The sequence below is a fragment of the Arvicola amphibius genome, chromosome 14, assembly GCF_903992535.2.
Source record: "Arvicola amphibius chromosome 14, mArvAmp1.2, whole genome shotgun sequence".
Classification (NCBI taxonomy): Eukaryota; Metazoa; Chordata; class Mammalia; order Rodentia; family Cricetidae; genus Arvicola; species Arvicola amphibius.
The window spans coordinates 59218535-59231099 of record NC_052060.1 but is presented as its reverse complement, the minus strand read 5'-3'; the positions used below and the strand labels follow the sequence as shown (position 1 = coordinate 59231099).

Here is a 12565-nt window from a genome sequence, read left to right as displayed (position 1 = left end):
ACACACGCAATCCCTTGTTCTCACTGGTTCCTTAGAACTCAAGTGCCCACCAGGAGAAGATACACTTAAGACAATCCAGGAAGGGCTGGACACATAGCTCAGCAGTCAAGAGCATTTGCTGCTGTTTCAGAGGACCAGAACTCAGAGTCCACATCAATGAGGTAGCTCCCAGCTCCCTGTAACTTCAGCTCCAGGGTATCCAACATCCTCTGGCCTCACTCAGAATCTCCACACATGTGTACATACACACATGGAGTCACAGATATAGACACATAAAATAAAAACAAAACAAATATTCAAGGGAAAATTTAGGGGGGGACATGGGACTCAATTGCCAGACATGACAGTCCCTTGCCTTGCTGATATTAATGATTTGATTATTCATAGCTTTCATATTAAACGAACAGATGTGGGTTTCCTCTGCCTTTATCTCTGTTGTTTTAGAATTTTATATCTTAACATATCGTGACTTCTCCCGCCCCTGACTTGGTGGTTTCTTTGTGGAGAACAGAGGAGTGCAGGCCAGACAGCATGGGGTTTGGGTCCTTGTCCTAATCCTTCACGGATGAACCTGGGGATGACAGGGATTGGAGGTCCCCAGCCTATCCACGTCATAATACTTGATATTAGAAAGAGCGGTAGAGGTTTGCAATGTCAAGATGATGTTGCCTGTTCACTGATAGTATATACCACTGCAGTACTAAGGAAAGAGTGATACTAAGTATGGGATGGATAGATAGATAGATGATAGATAGATAGATAGATGATAGATAGATAGATAGATGATAGATAGATGATAGATAGATAGATAGAGAGAGAGAGATGATAGATGATAGATAGATAGATGATAGATAGATAGAGAGAGAGAGAGAGAATAGAGAGAGAGATGATAGATAGATGATAGATGGATAGATAGATAGATAGATAGATAGATAGATGTGATATACATGATAGATAGATAGATAGATAGATGATAGATAGATAGATGATGATAGATAGATAGATAGATAGATAGATATAGATAGATAGATAGATGATAGATGATAGATAGATAGATAGATAGATAGATAGATAGATAGATGATAGATAGATGATAGCTAGATAGATAGATAGATAGATAGATAGATAGATAGATGATAGATAGATAGATAGATAGATAGATGATAGATAGATAGATAGATAGATAGATGATAGATAGATAGATAGATAGATAGATAGATAGATAGATAGATAGATAGATAGATAGATAGATAGATAGATAGATAGATAGATAGATAGTAGACATACATGCACACAGACACCACCGGGAGAGGAGAGAGAGAAGAGAAAGACAGAGAGAGAGAGGAGAGAGAGAGAGAGAGAGATTTTGTGTGCATAGCATGACTCCTCCGTATAGATGGATAGATAAATAGATGATACACACAACACACACGATGAGAGAGAGAGGAGAGAGAGAGAGAGACGTGTGTCACAGAGATCTCCTCCTTCAAGATTTATAATTCAGACATAGAAGAAATAATGCACTGAGTTATAAATAAGAGGCATCAAATCTTTTCCTTAAAAATAGTCTTTGGAAATAGACCAATAAGATAAAGTGGATCGCATTTTCTTATGTTAAAATCAGACTTCAGGAGAAAAGGACAAAGCATCTGTGTCCTTCCGCCCAGGGCTTCTCTCGCCCCACACCCGCACCTTTACACCAGTACTCTAAATGGTCAGAGGAAGGAAAACTCCCCAGAAGCTCTGGCCCCTAGAGCCTGACGTCATTTGGTGCAGAAGACACCAAACCCTTGGCCTGTGATATTTCCACTAATAGGCAGCTATCTCCAGGCAGCTCACAGGGAAGGTCAGAGGTTCCCAAAGACTGGGCCTTAGTTATTAAAGCGGCAGGCCAGACCTTAACAGGGAGCCGTTGGCAATGATGGCTGCCACAGCAGCCTTCCACAGCTTGCTACGCAGCCTATGTTCTCAGAAGCAGCCCTGGGTTAGAGTGGGTTCCACCTATTCATGAATCCAGTCTACCGCATCTTCACCAAGGCACAGAGCAGACAGGCAGACCCTGGTGAAACCAGAGCAGGGTCATGAGAATGGTCCAGGCATGGAATGCTTCCTGGGACTCACTGGAGTTCAGCATCACTCAGAACTTCTGGGATGACTCTGTCAAGGCACCGTGTAGATCTCAGAGATATCACGAATAAAAGGCTTAAGAGGAAGGCGTTCTTGCTGTTGGTGTCTTCAGCACCTGACGCCTGATGTTCTCTCTAAAAGAGAACACGAAGGAGGCCACACCGAGGCAGATGCAGACACCGCAGTGACAACGGCTGTCACCAGCAGAGGACTGGGGCTGCTCAGAGTCGGGATTGGACAGAATCAAGGAACGCGTCTGTCCTAGAGCTCCACAAGAAATTCACCCCAGCACCATCTCATTTTAGATTTCAGGCCTCCAGATGCTGTGGGAAGTCCTTCAGCAATGGCCTCTGGATGCTAGCCCACTTTGATCATGTCTCGGTACTATATATGCGGATGTAAGGGGCATGCGCGAGTCCCTTGGCTGCTGGATTCAATTCTGGTTCCCAGCAAACATCTGGGCTAGTGTGAAAATATTTTATAATGCAATATCCAATGAAGATAAACTCCATTGTTTGCACCATCACTTAAAGATGCTGGAAACCAAACATTGCACAAGTACAATCAACTAGTAGAGGGTCTGAGCCTCTGTGTCAAGGATTGAGCACTAGTCTGTGACATCAGGACACCAGCCTGCAAACTGGAAACTGCCCAGCTGCATCACCAGTTTGTAGAATGAGACTTCACATCAACTTCAAAGAACACCAACATAGAATACAGTCAGAACACAAGTAGTAAATGGGGCAAGCAAAAACCATTCTAGCCAATCTAGCAAACGAGACGATAGAAACGAGGCCGTGAGATGGCTCATCTCTGCTGTCATCATTGACATCGGAATCACCTAAACCAAGCAGCTTGTAACTCCTGTGGAGATATTTTTAAAATCAGATTATTTGAAGCAGATAAGACTCAGTCTAAATCTGGACAGCATCTTCGTGCTGGCTCAGTCGTGGTAAAGGGCTGTGGAAAAAAGGAGCTTGCTTGCTGGCCTGGTTTTTTGACCTCACTCCCAACTGGTAAGTCTGCCTAGCCTGTGAGCCTGTTTATGGCCTGAGGCATTCACCCACTTCATTCGTGTTAGCAACCACCTTCTTTTCAGGATTCCTACTTAGGACTGAAAGCCAGCAGCTCTCCAGGATCCTCTAGGACATCAGTGCCAGATTGGGGCTCCTGAGACATCCACTCTCGTGTACTTTCTAGACTTTCAGCCATTGTTGGGCTGCCCAGAACATACCTGTAAGCCACTCTCAATATAGTTCACATAGTCTGCTGTGTGTGTGTGTGGTGTGTGGTTCTATCAGTTATTTTCTTTTCGAGAAACCTTGACTAATACAAACTTATAATGTGTGTGTACACCAACATGCTATAGTATATCCTTAGAGGCATTATTATTGTTTTATATGATACCGGTATTACTTCATTGCTGTTGCTATGCTGTTACTTTATTTATACCCCAATTCTGGACTCAACTTTAGAGTGGATGTAATCACCGGGACAATCAGGCCTATGCTCAGCAAGGTAAGAAAAACAAAACTACTGATTCAACAAATCAGGAGAGAGAGGAAACAGGCAGTGAACAGACAGACGTGATGGAGAGTCTGAACTGCTGGACAATGATGCCTACAGATTTTACACACTCCCCTTGTAGTGAGGAGCTGCGGGCTACATTCCAGTCCGGCTCCCGGCTGCCTGGCTAGCTTATGCCCCCTAAATAACACACAAATTTTATTCTTTTAAACACTCGCCTGGCCATTAGTTCCAGCCTCTTATTGTCTAATTCTCACATCTGCTTTAACCCATTTCTAATAATTGTATAGCAACCACAAAGGTGAGTGTCTGACCTGGTGGCTGACTTCGTGGCATCTGACCCAGAGAGGAGAGGCATGACGATTGCCCGAGGTGTCTGCCTCACTCCCAGCACTCCCTGAGTACCATTAGCTTGCACACATACAATAGTTGGATTTCATAACAATTAATCTATAGCTTGGTAAATCTACCTTAAAAATATAAATTTATATAAAAAGTAGAAGGCGTGAGAAACAATTGATATGAATCAGAATACAGTAGAGACTTTTTTCTAAGTTTAGATAGAAGTCCCCATTTTAGCATTAGAAAAACCAGAAAAAGGTCACCTGAAAAAGAGAAGCTTCAACCAGACTCAATGGCTGAGTGGGATTTGAAGTTCAAGAGGGGAGAAGAGGGATCATCACAGGCCAAGTAAACACCACAAGAAAAGAGACTGGTATGGAGGGAGGGAGGTATGGTTCAATAGTAAGGTGGGGATGGTTGTGGAGTCTAAGAAAAACTGGGTCAAGAGGAGGAGACTATTAGAAGGCCAGAAAACCAATTCCACATTCTTGCCTCCACATAAGCCCAAGGAGCCAAAGCTTTGTTGAGGGGATACACATGGCAAATCAGATTGCTTGGAGGAAGCTGAAGTCCTTTTGAGAAGCAAAACACCATACCAACAGGACTTCCCAGATGCATGAAAAGCAACTCATTGTGCCTCAGACTCTGTGCACCTAACCACAACAGGCACCAGTGAGTTACTCTGGTACTAAAAGGATGTTCTTAGCCCCCATTCTTCCATAGGTTTTTACCGTCATTCTTAATTTCAAGAAGCAAGAAAATTTAACAAATGCCACATTTTAATGAGTGAATTATTCCAAAAGTATGAATAAAGGACTTTTGTTTATCCTCCCATAGAAACCTAAGAACCTACTGACATTTCACAAGAATCACACACAACTATGGGCAGATTCTTGATAGCCCCAGAAAAAAATCAACTCTGGTTACTGCACCTCACGACTAGCTCCATAACAAACCAAATCTTCGGTTTTGAGCAATGCCCTGTCCTGGTGATGAGACAAGCTGAGGCCAGATGGACAGAATCAATAACTTAAGTCTTCCACTCCATGTTGCCATGTAAGATTATCCAGTGTCTCAAAACCAATGACACGGGATCAGTATGTACACAAAACAACCATGCCCAGCAGCACCCCTCTCTGCCAGCTGCAGGGTCCACACCCCTTGGTCTACCATGTACACTGTTATCAGGTCACCCAGACTATAAGTCACCTTCCCCACCAAACAGTCCTTTATAACACATGTTGAATCAAGTGCAATACAGAAGCTAGGAAACTCTTTTCTAAGCATAGATACCTAAACACAGACATCCTAACTTTAGATAATAGCTAATTTCATTAGTTCTTCCAAATTAATACCCAACATCATACTTTAAAGAATAATTGTGTCAAAGCTGCTTGAGTTTAAGAGAAGGAAGGATGTGTGACTGTGCCCCAATTTATGCCAAGCTCCCTGGGAATTCACAACCTTCCCTCAATAAAAACGTTGGTACTTCGGCTACGAGGACAACTGAGGTACACCGCCTCATAGAACCACCCAAGCTGGCCAGAGCTAGGCAGAAATCCATGCAAGAGCTACTTCAGCTCAGAGGGCCTTTTTCTCACTCATCTGCAGGGATGGGAATGAACTTGAAAGGGATACACAACACGAGAGGAAATTCAGACAATTTTGACAAATTTGTAAAAACTAGTAACAGCAAACTGAGAGCCGTGTTTCATTTTAATTTAACTGAAAACAACATCTAGTGTTTTGTTTATTTGGGAAGCTAATACAACGTGATTCCGAACTATGTGCTGTATTGTAGCTTGAACGTTTGCATCTGTCTTTCCCTTCGAATCACTCCTTTTGATAGGTGCAAGAATTTAAAAGGGAAAGAGAATTATAAGTGTACCGAAGTCCTTTCCCAGCTCCTCAGTCTGTTTTCAAGATTTTTTATATGGTTATAAAAATAGTAGTGCTTGCTGAAGAGAATTTCCTATGCAAGCAAAATCGAACACTGTTTTGTAAGCATTCTGCCTCTCATGGCTGCCCTACTAAACTAACCAGTCAAGGAAAGACCACAGTGCATGGGAATGTGGGTTAATAAAAGCATCTTATTCTGACAAGCACGGACTTAGAATCAAAGCAAATTTTTAAAAAATACTAAAAAGGGCATTTAGAAAAATTTGACATCAAGTTATTTAGGTATGACTCATCATGGAGTCTATTAATTTCTAATTCTGCCCCCGTATATTCTAGAGAACAGTTTTGCAATCTGTAATTTTTTCTTATGAAAACCTATAATATCATTCACTGTAGCAAATCAAGTAATTAACTCATAATTTTTGGGACAGCATATTCCTGAAGCATCTTAGTGAACATATATATTTCTGTCCCAAAATTGATCTGTTACCAGGTTAAACAACTCCAAATTCCTTCTTCTACAATCTGCAGAAGTAATTGCTGCTTAAGTTTCAATCAAAGAGCTGTGAATCTAGATTCACTTTTAGGCAGCTGTTGGTTTATAATTCCCTCGATATGCATAATTTCACAAAGTGGTTGAAGTCATTTCGATATTATGTCAACAGCAGCTTATCTGGAACATCAACCCAACCACTTCTTTTTAAAATTCACATTGATTTGTACCTTTCTCAAGCAGTTTGCCTTTGTAGATACAAAGGTTCTCTCCTCCACAGTGCTGTTGGTAAATCTTGATTTCATCTCGAAAGTCTGTGTCCTCATAAGATAGGTGCACATTTTTCCCAAAATAGATCATTGTGATAATTGCATTGCTGTGCGGTGCTGCTTTGTAAATCCTCCCTGGGTCCTAGGACAGACAAAATGCAGACTTAGTGACTGCATGTCTTCCCACGGGACTCCTATTCCCACACGACTTTATAATATGAAGAACAGAGACATATAATTCCAAGCACCCCATAAGAAAATATTTATAAAGTGTCATTGCATACAAAGTGTAGAAATAAAAAATATCACATAATAAATTCCCCTCAAGGACTTATCATACAAATTAGGCTTTGAATTTTGTAAATGATAGGGATATGATCAAATTCTGTTATCTCTCTCTCTCTCTCTCTCTCTGTCTCTCTCTCTCTCTCCCTCTATTAGAAAGAAAGTACTTTTGACTCAGCTAATTTTCAAATAAAAATTCAAACAAATGAACAGAATAAATACTAATGTTCTGTTTTGAGTTGATATTGATCAAGACACAATGACAATTTCTGACATGATCACTTCATCTTTACAAGTGAGCAAAGACAATAGACCCTTGTCTTGGTTCATTCTGAGAGGTGCCTGGACACAATGACTCCTTCAGAGGTCCCTATAAGAAAGGTGAACATGTATGTCAAGTGCCTGGGATTGTCATATAGAAGTCTAATTGGTTTCTCTGTTGAAGAAAACAGCTGACCATTTACAGTTAATCTCAAGGAATGAGAGAAAATAAATTGCAATCACTTTTGGGTTTGATGATTGCAACAACAGTTCAGCTTGTGGTGCTGTTTAAAGATGATATTAATGAGTTCTGTGATAATGGATCATTTATTTAACCTGATCTGCTTCATCTCCAAAGTTAAGCAATTATGAGTCATTTTTGAGGTTTATTGCATATATGGTATGTTAAACATTATATTCTAAGGGCTCACTAAATAATAAATGCCATTAGCATTAGCACTAAACATAAAAGTTCATATTTTGTTAAAAGTTCATAGAGCACATATAGAAGAACAGACAATTAAATGGAGAAAAAACAGTAGGTAATTTGAAGGTAAGTTTATTTCCAGAGGAAAAAATAGTATCATGAAATAGAGGGTCAGCTGAAGTAGTAACTCAGGCTGGCTTGGAAGGGAGGAGAGAGAACTGGAAGATGGGCAGAACTGAGATCTTTTTCATTAGTAGATGAAGAAACATGACTTCTTACTATGATGCTTTTGTATCTCAGGCTGCACTGACCTGGAGAAGGTATGTGCAAACTGTTAAACCCTGGGAGAAGACGGCACTGTCAGAACAGAGAAGGAAATATCAAGGCTGAAGTCACGGTGATGCTCAGATTGAGGGTGAGAACAAAATCCAGTCACAGGTGTGAGAGAGAAAAGGGTAAGAGAAATGAGCCTGGCAAGCAGTGTCTGGAAGGGAAGAAACAAAGCTTTCGGGAAAGGGGTAGGTACAGCACAGGAATGTTACCAAAGAAATGCCTCAATACGGAACGTGGTGGGGTAAAACTCATTAATGGGGCAGATATCCAAATCGAATTAAACACAAACCACCTGCCCACTATATTGAAAAGAGACTACATTAAAAGCCCAGGATTTATACCTAAAATTCCAAAATGCTAAAAGCAAAAAAAAAATGTATATGAATAATTGTGAGTGCAGAAAATCCAACCAGTGTTCTCCACGGGAGCAGTAAGTTCTCTTAACCACTGAAGCACTTCTCCAACCCCAAAATAAAGTATTTTATAAAAGGATGGCCAATGAATACACAAGAACAGAATTTAAATATGGCATCAGAACAAAAATCTCAATAGAATGTGTGGAAAATTAAAAAAAAAAGATTTCCCCAGCCAGAAAGGCCTCAGTACAAAGAAGCAGAAAGCAGGGGAGAAAAGCTGATGATTAGAATCCTAAAAGGTAGACTGGATAGTTCTACCCTTGGCAGAGAGAATTCCCAAAAGGAAAAACATAGGTGCACATGAATGTGTGTTTCAGTGCCAGCATGCATGTGTGTGTATGCGAGCCTGTGTGTGTATGATTGTATGTGTGTGCATACATGTGTGTAAGTGTGATTATCACAACTCAAAAAAATCACCATACTTGAGCAGAACAAAAGCAGATAAATAAAATGAGGGTGCCAGTGCAGGAAATGAAAGCAGAATTCCATGAGATACAATCAGGGAAGAAAGCCAACCTGAAACAATGTCAGAAATGAAAACCTCAGGGGGAATATCCCCAATAGGATAGACAGGGTAGAAAACAGTATCAGGCCTAGAGGACAAAGGAGAGAAACTGGATCAGACCATTACGGTAAATAAGTTTTAAAATATATACAAAGAACAATGGAGGAATCTGGAATGCCAGTAGATAATAGATAGATAGATGATAGATCGATCGATCGATAGATGATAGATAGATATAGATAGATAGATAGATAGATAGATAGATAGATAGATAGATAGATAGATAGATAGATAGATAGAGATAGATGATGATAGATGATAGATAGATGATAGAGATAGATGATGATAGATGATAGATAGATAGATAGATAGATAGATAGATAGATAGATAGATAGATAGATAGATAGATAGATAGATAGATAGCTGATAGATAGATAGATAGATAGATAGATAGATAGATAGATAGATAGATATAGATGATAGATGATTAGATAGCTAGAGAGAGATGATAAGATATTCAACTTCTTGCTTTTATCTTTTATTAGTGACCAAATATCATCATCATTATTTTTATCATATATTATGTTTATCAGTTCCTAATTTGGAAAGTTTAGTTTAGCTAGCTAAAATTTTGGCTGTCATCTGAGTTGAAGTCCAATGCTAATACAGATATAAACATTTCCAAGTCCTTTACTCTGTTCTAACTAAAATAAAATGGCTGAGTGAAAACAGTTCTAAAGTAGACTCAGCTGTTTTTCTACATCCTCAGTGATGTGCAGTTTTATCTCAGAGTTCTAATTCTAACACATTAATATAAACACGCATCCAGATTCCTAAGACGCTATAAAATCCGGAGTGAGCTTACACCTGAGGTCTCATGTTTGTACGTACACCCAGCAGTCCCAGTTGTGAATCAAAGGTTATCAGTGTACACTGCCAAAGTAAGATTGCCAGGGAGTGTAGCTCATAAAATTGTGAGCATTCTGAGTCTTTCTGGTAATAATTTGCATGTGTGATGTGTGATGGGGATATACCAAAGGCTAAGATAGGACTAAACATACAGCAAAAGAAGACTAATTGTCATATTGTCAGATTGTGGAAACGGTAAAACAAATTATAATACCAACTGTATAGAAAGTATTTTCAAGAAAATTTTCAAACTTAAGAAAAAGAGATGAGCACCTGTATATAGACATTAAGAATTCTAAATAAACTCTGAGAAGAAACTCACTGTGAAATACTATAGTTAAAATATTAAGAGCACAGAATAAAGACTGACTATTAAAAACTGCCAAAAAGACCAAGTCAACGTCAACCAGAATCATTGTTCATTATTCAGCACGAATTTTAAAGCCATAAAAGCCTGAAAAGAATATTTCACAATCTGAAATACCACAATTGTCAACCTAGACTATTCTACCCACCACAACTATCTAATACATCTGAAGGATAAATAAAAATTTTCTATGATAAAAACAGACTAAAGGATATCTAATCACTAAGCTAGCTCTATACAAAATAGTTTGGTTTAGAAAGAGGGAAACCACACAAGGGGCCCAGAGAATTAATAATAATAATAGAACACTTGCTTATCAAGTGAGGTTTGAGAAAACTCATACAATCAACAAAATAACAGATATTATTAATATACATATCTCAATAGTAACTCTGTAAATTAATTGGCCTCAATTCCCCACTAAGAAGGCACTTCATACCCAATAAAGAACGTGCTGCAATGGAAGATATAATTGTAACTATGTATGTACAAAACACAGGCATGTCCAACTTCATTAAATAATACTAAATGATGTAAAACCAATCAACAACCCCAACACAGTGATAATATTTCCCATACCTCACTCTTGACAGTAGACAGGTCACAGAAAGAGAGAAACATTGGAGTTTAATGACATCACAAATCCGAAGGACCTACAAGGATTCTATAGAATATTCTGCTCAAGCACTGAATAATAAACATTCTTCTCAGTAGCCCATGAAAACTTTCTCCAAAACTGGCCACATACTGGGATTCACGGAAAGTCTCAACAAACATAGGAAAATTAGAATAGCATATTCTATTAGACCACACTGGAACAAAGCTAGATACCATCAGCACTGTAAACTACAGATGGTACGTAGAGCACTCAGGCACACGGAGACTAAACACACACTACTGGATGATTATCAGGTTACTGAAGAAATTAAAAAGGAAATAAAATGTTTAGAGTCAAGAAAAATACAAAATACCAAAAATCTATCAGACACACTTGAGACAATCTTTAAAAAGTCACTTGGAGTGGGGATACATGCCTTTAATCCCAGCACTCACAGACAGAGGTAAGTTGATCTTTGTGAGTTCAAGGCCAGACTGGTCTACAATTCAAGTTCCAGAACAACTAGTGCTATTACACAGAGAAATCCTGTCTTGAATAATTAACTAATTAGCTAAAATTCGGTAGTGTTGGTACTCACATCTGCTCACACAGTCGTGATAGTGTTGGAGCACACCAGCTCACACAGTCGTGATAGTGTTGGTGCACACATCCGCTCACACAGTCGTGATAGTGTTGGTACACACATCTGCTCACATAGTCATGATAGTGTTGAGCACACACCAGCTCACACAGTCGTCATAGTGTTGGTGCACACACCAGCTCACACAGTTGGGATAGTGTTGGAGCACACCAGCTCACACAGTCGTGATAGTGGTGGAGCACACCAGCTCACACAGTTGGAATAGTGTTGAGCACACCAGCTCACACAGTCGTGATAGTGGTGGAGCACACCAGCTCACACAGTTGGGATAGTGTTGAGCACACACCAGCTCACACGGTCGTCATAGTGTTGGTGCACACACCAGCTCACACAGTCGTGATAGTAGTGGAGCACACCAGCTCACACAGTTGGGATAGTGTTGAGCACACAAGCTCACATAGTCATGGTTGCTTGCACAAGCTAATCACTGCTCCAGCATGGGTTGGAATGAGTGTCTGAATTCCCCCAACCCCCAACTTAGGAGTTTTTTACAGTTGGTGGTGCTAAGGGAGGTGTAGTCACTTTTATTTGGGGATGCGGCCACTGATAGGTTACACATACCCCAGTAGTACCCCCACAGTCATGTATAAATGATCAGCACTAATGGCCTGAGGGAGGCCATTATATTAATATATAATATAATATATAATATATAATAATAACAATAACAATAAACATGAAGTTGGGTGTGGAGTCACTTGGTATGTTTCAGTGTCCTTTGGAGAGAGGTAATTGGGAGTATGTAACATAAAATATGCTAAGTGTGAAATTTTCAAAGAATAAATATTTAAAATGTAAAAGAAAAGAGAAAACCGGCCTAAGGTTTAGTCTACATAGAAAGGACTTGATAACTCTGTGTAAAAAGCAGAGATGCTGTGCCAAGAAGGCCAAAGACACAATCTGCAGAGAACAGTATCAGTCAGAGATGAGGCAGGCAGGGCGAAGGAGTCTTCACGGATGACAGAGAAGGCTCTGCCAGAGACAGAACCAGGAAGAGGGGGAGAACTGTGGAAAACTAAATTGAAAGGAGGAGATTTTGAAACTGCAAGGAAAAGAAATCCTGGCCTTTTGAGAAGGTCAGAGGGGAGGGCAGCAGCTGGGAGTGGAAAAGGATGCTGGAGACAAGACGGGATTGGGAGCACGGA

The 12565-nt window shown here is 39.9% G+C and overlaps 1 protein-coding gene across 1 annotated transcript in view; it reads right to left on the bottom strand.

Annotated features, from left to right (window-relative positions):
• The window catches only part of Erich3 (glutamate rich 3), a 74957-nt gene that overhangs the window by 40278 nt on the left and 22114 nt on the right, over nucleotides 1-12565 (bottom strand). Inside the window, exon 8 of the mRNA XM_042054146.1 lies at nucleotides 6619-6799. Within this exon, the coding sequence (XP_041910080.1) occupies nucleotides 6619-6799 (181 nt within the window). The remainder of the gene's footprint in view (nucleotides 1-6618; nucleotides 6800-12565) is intronic.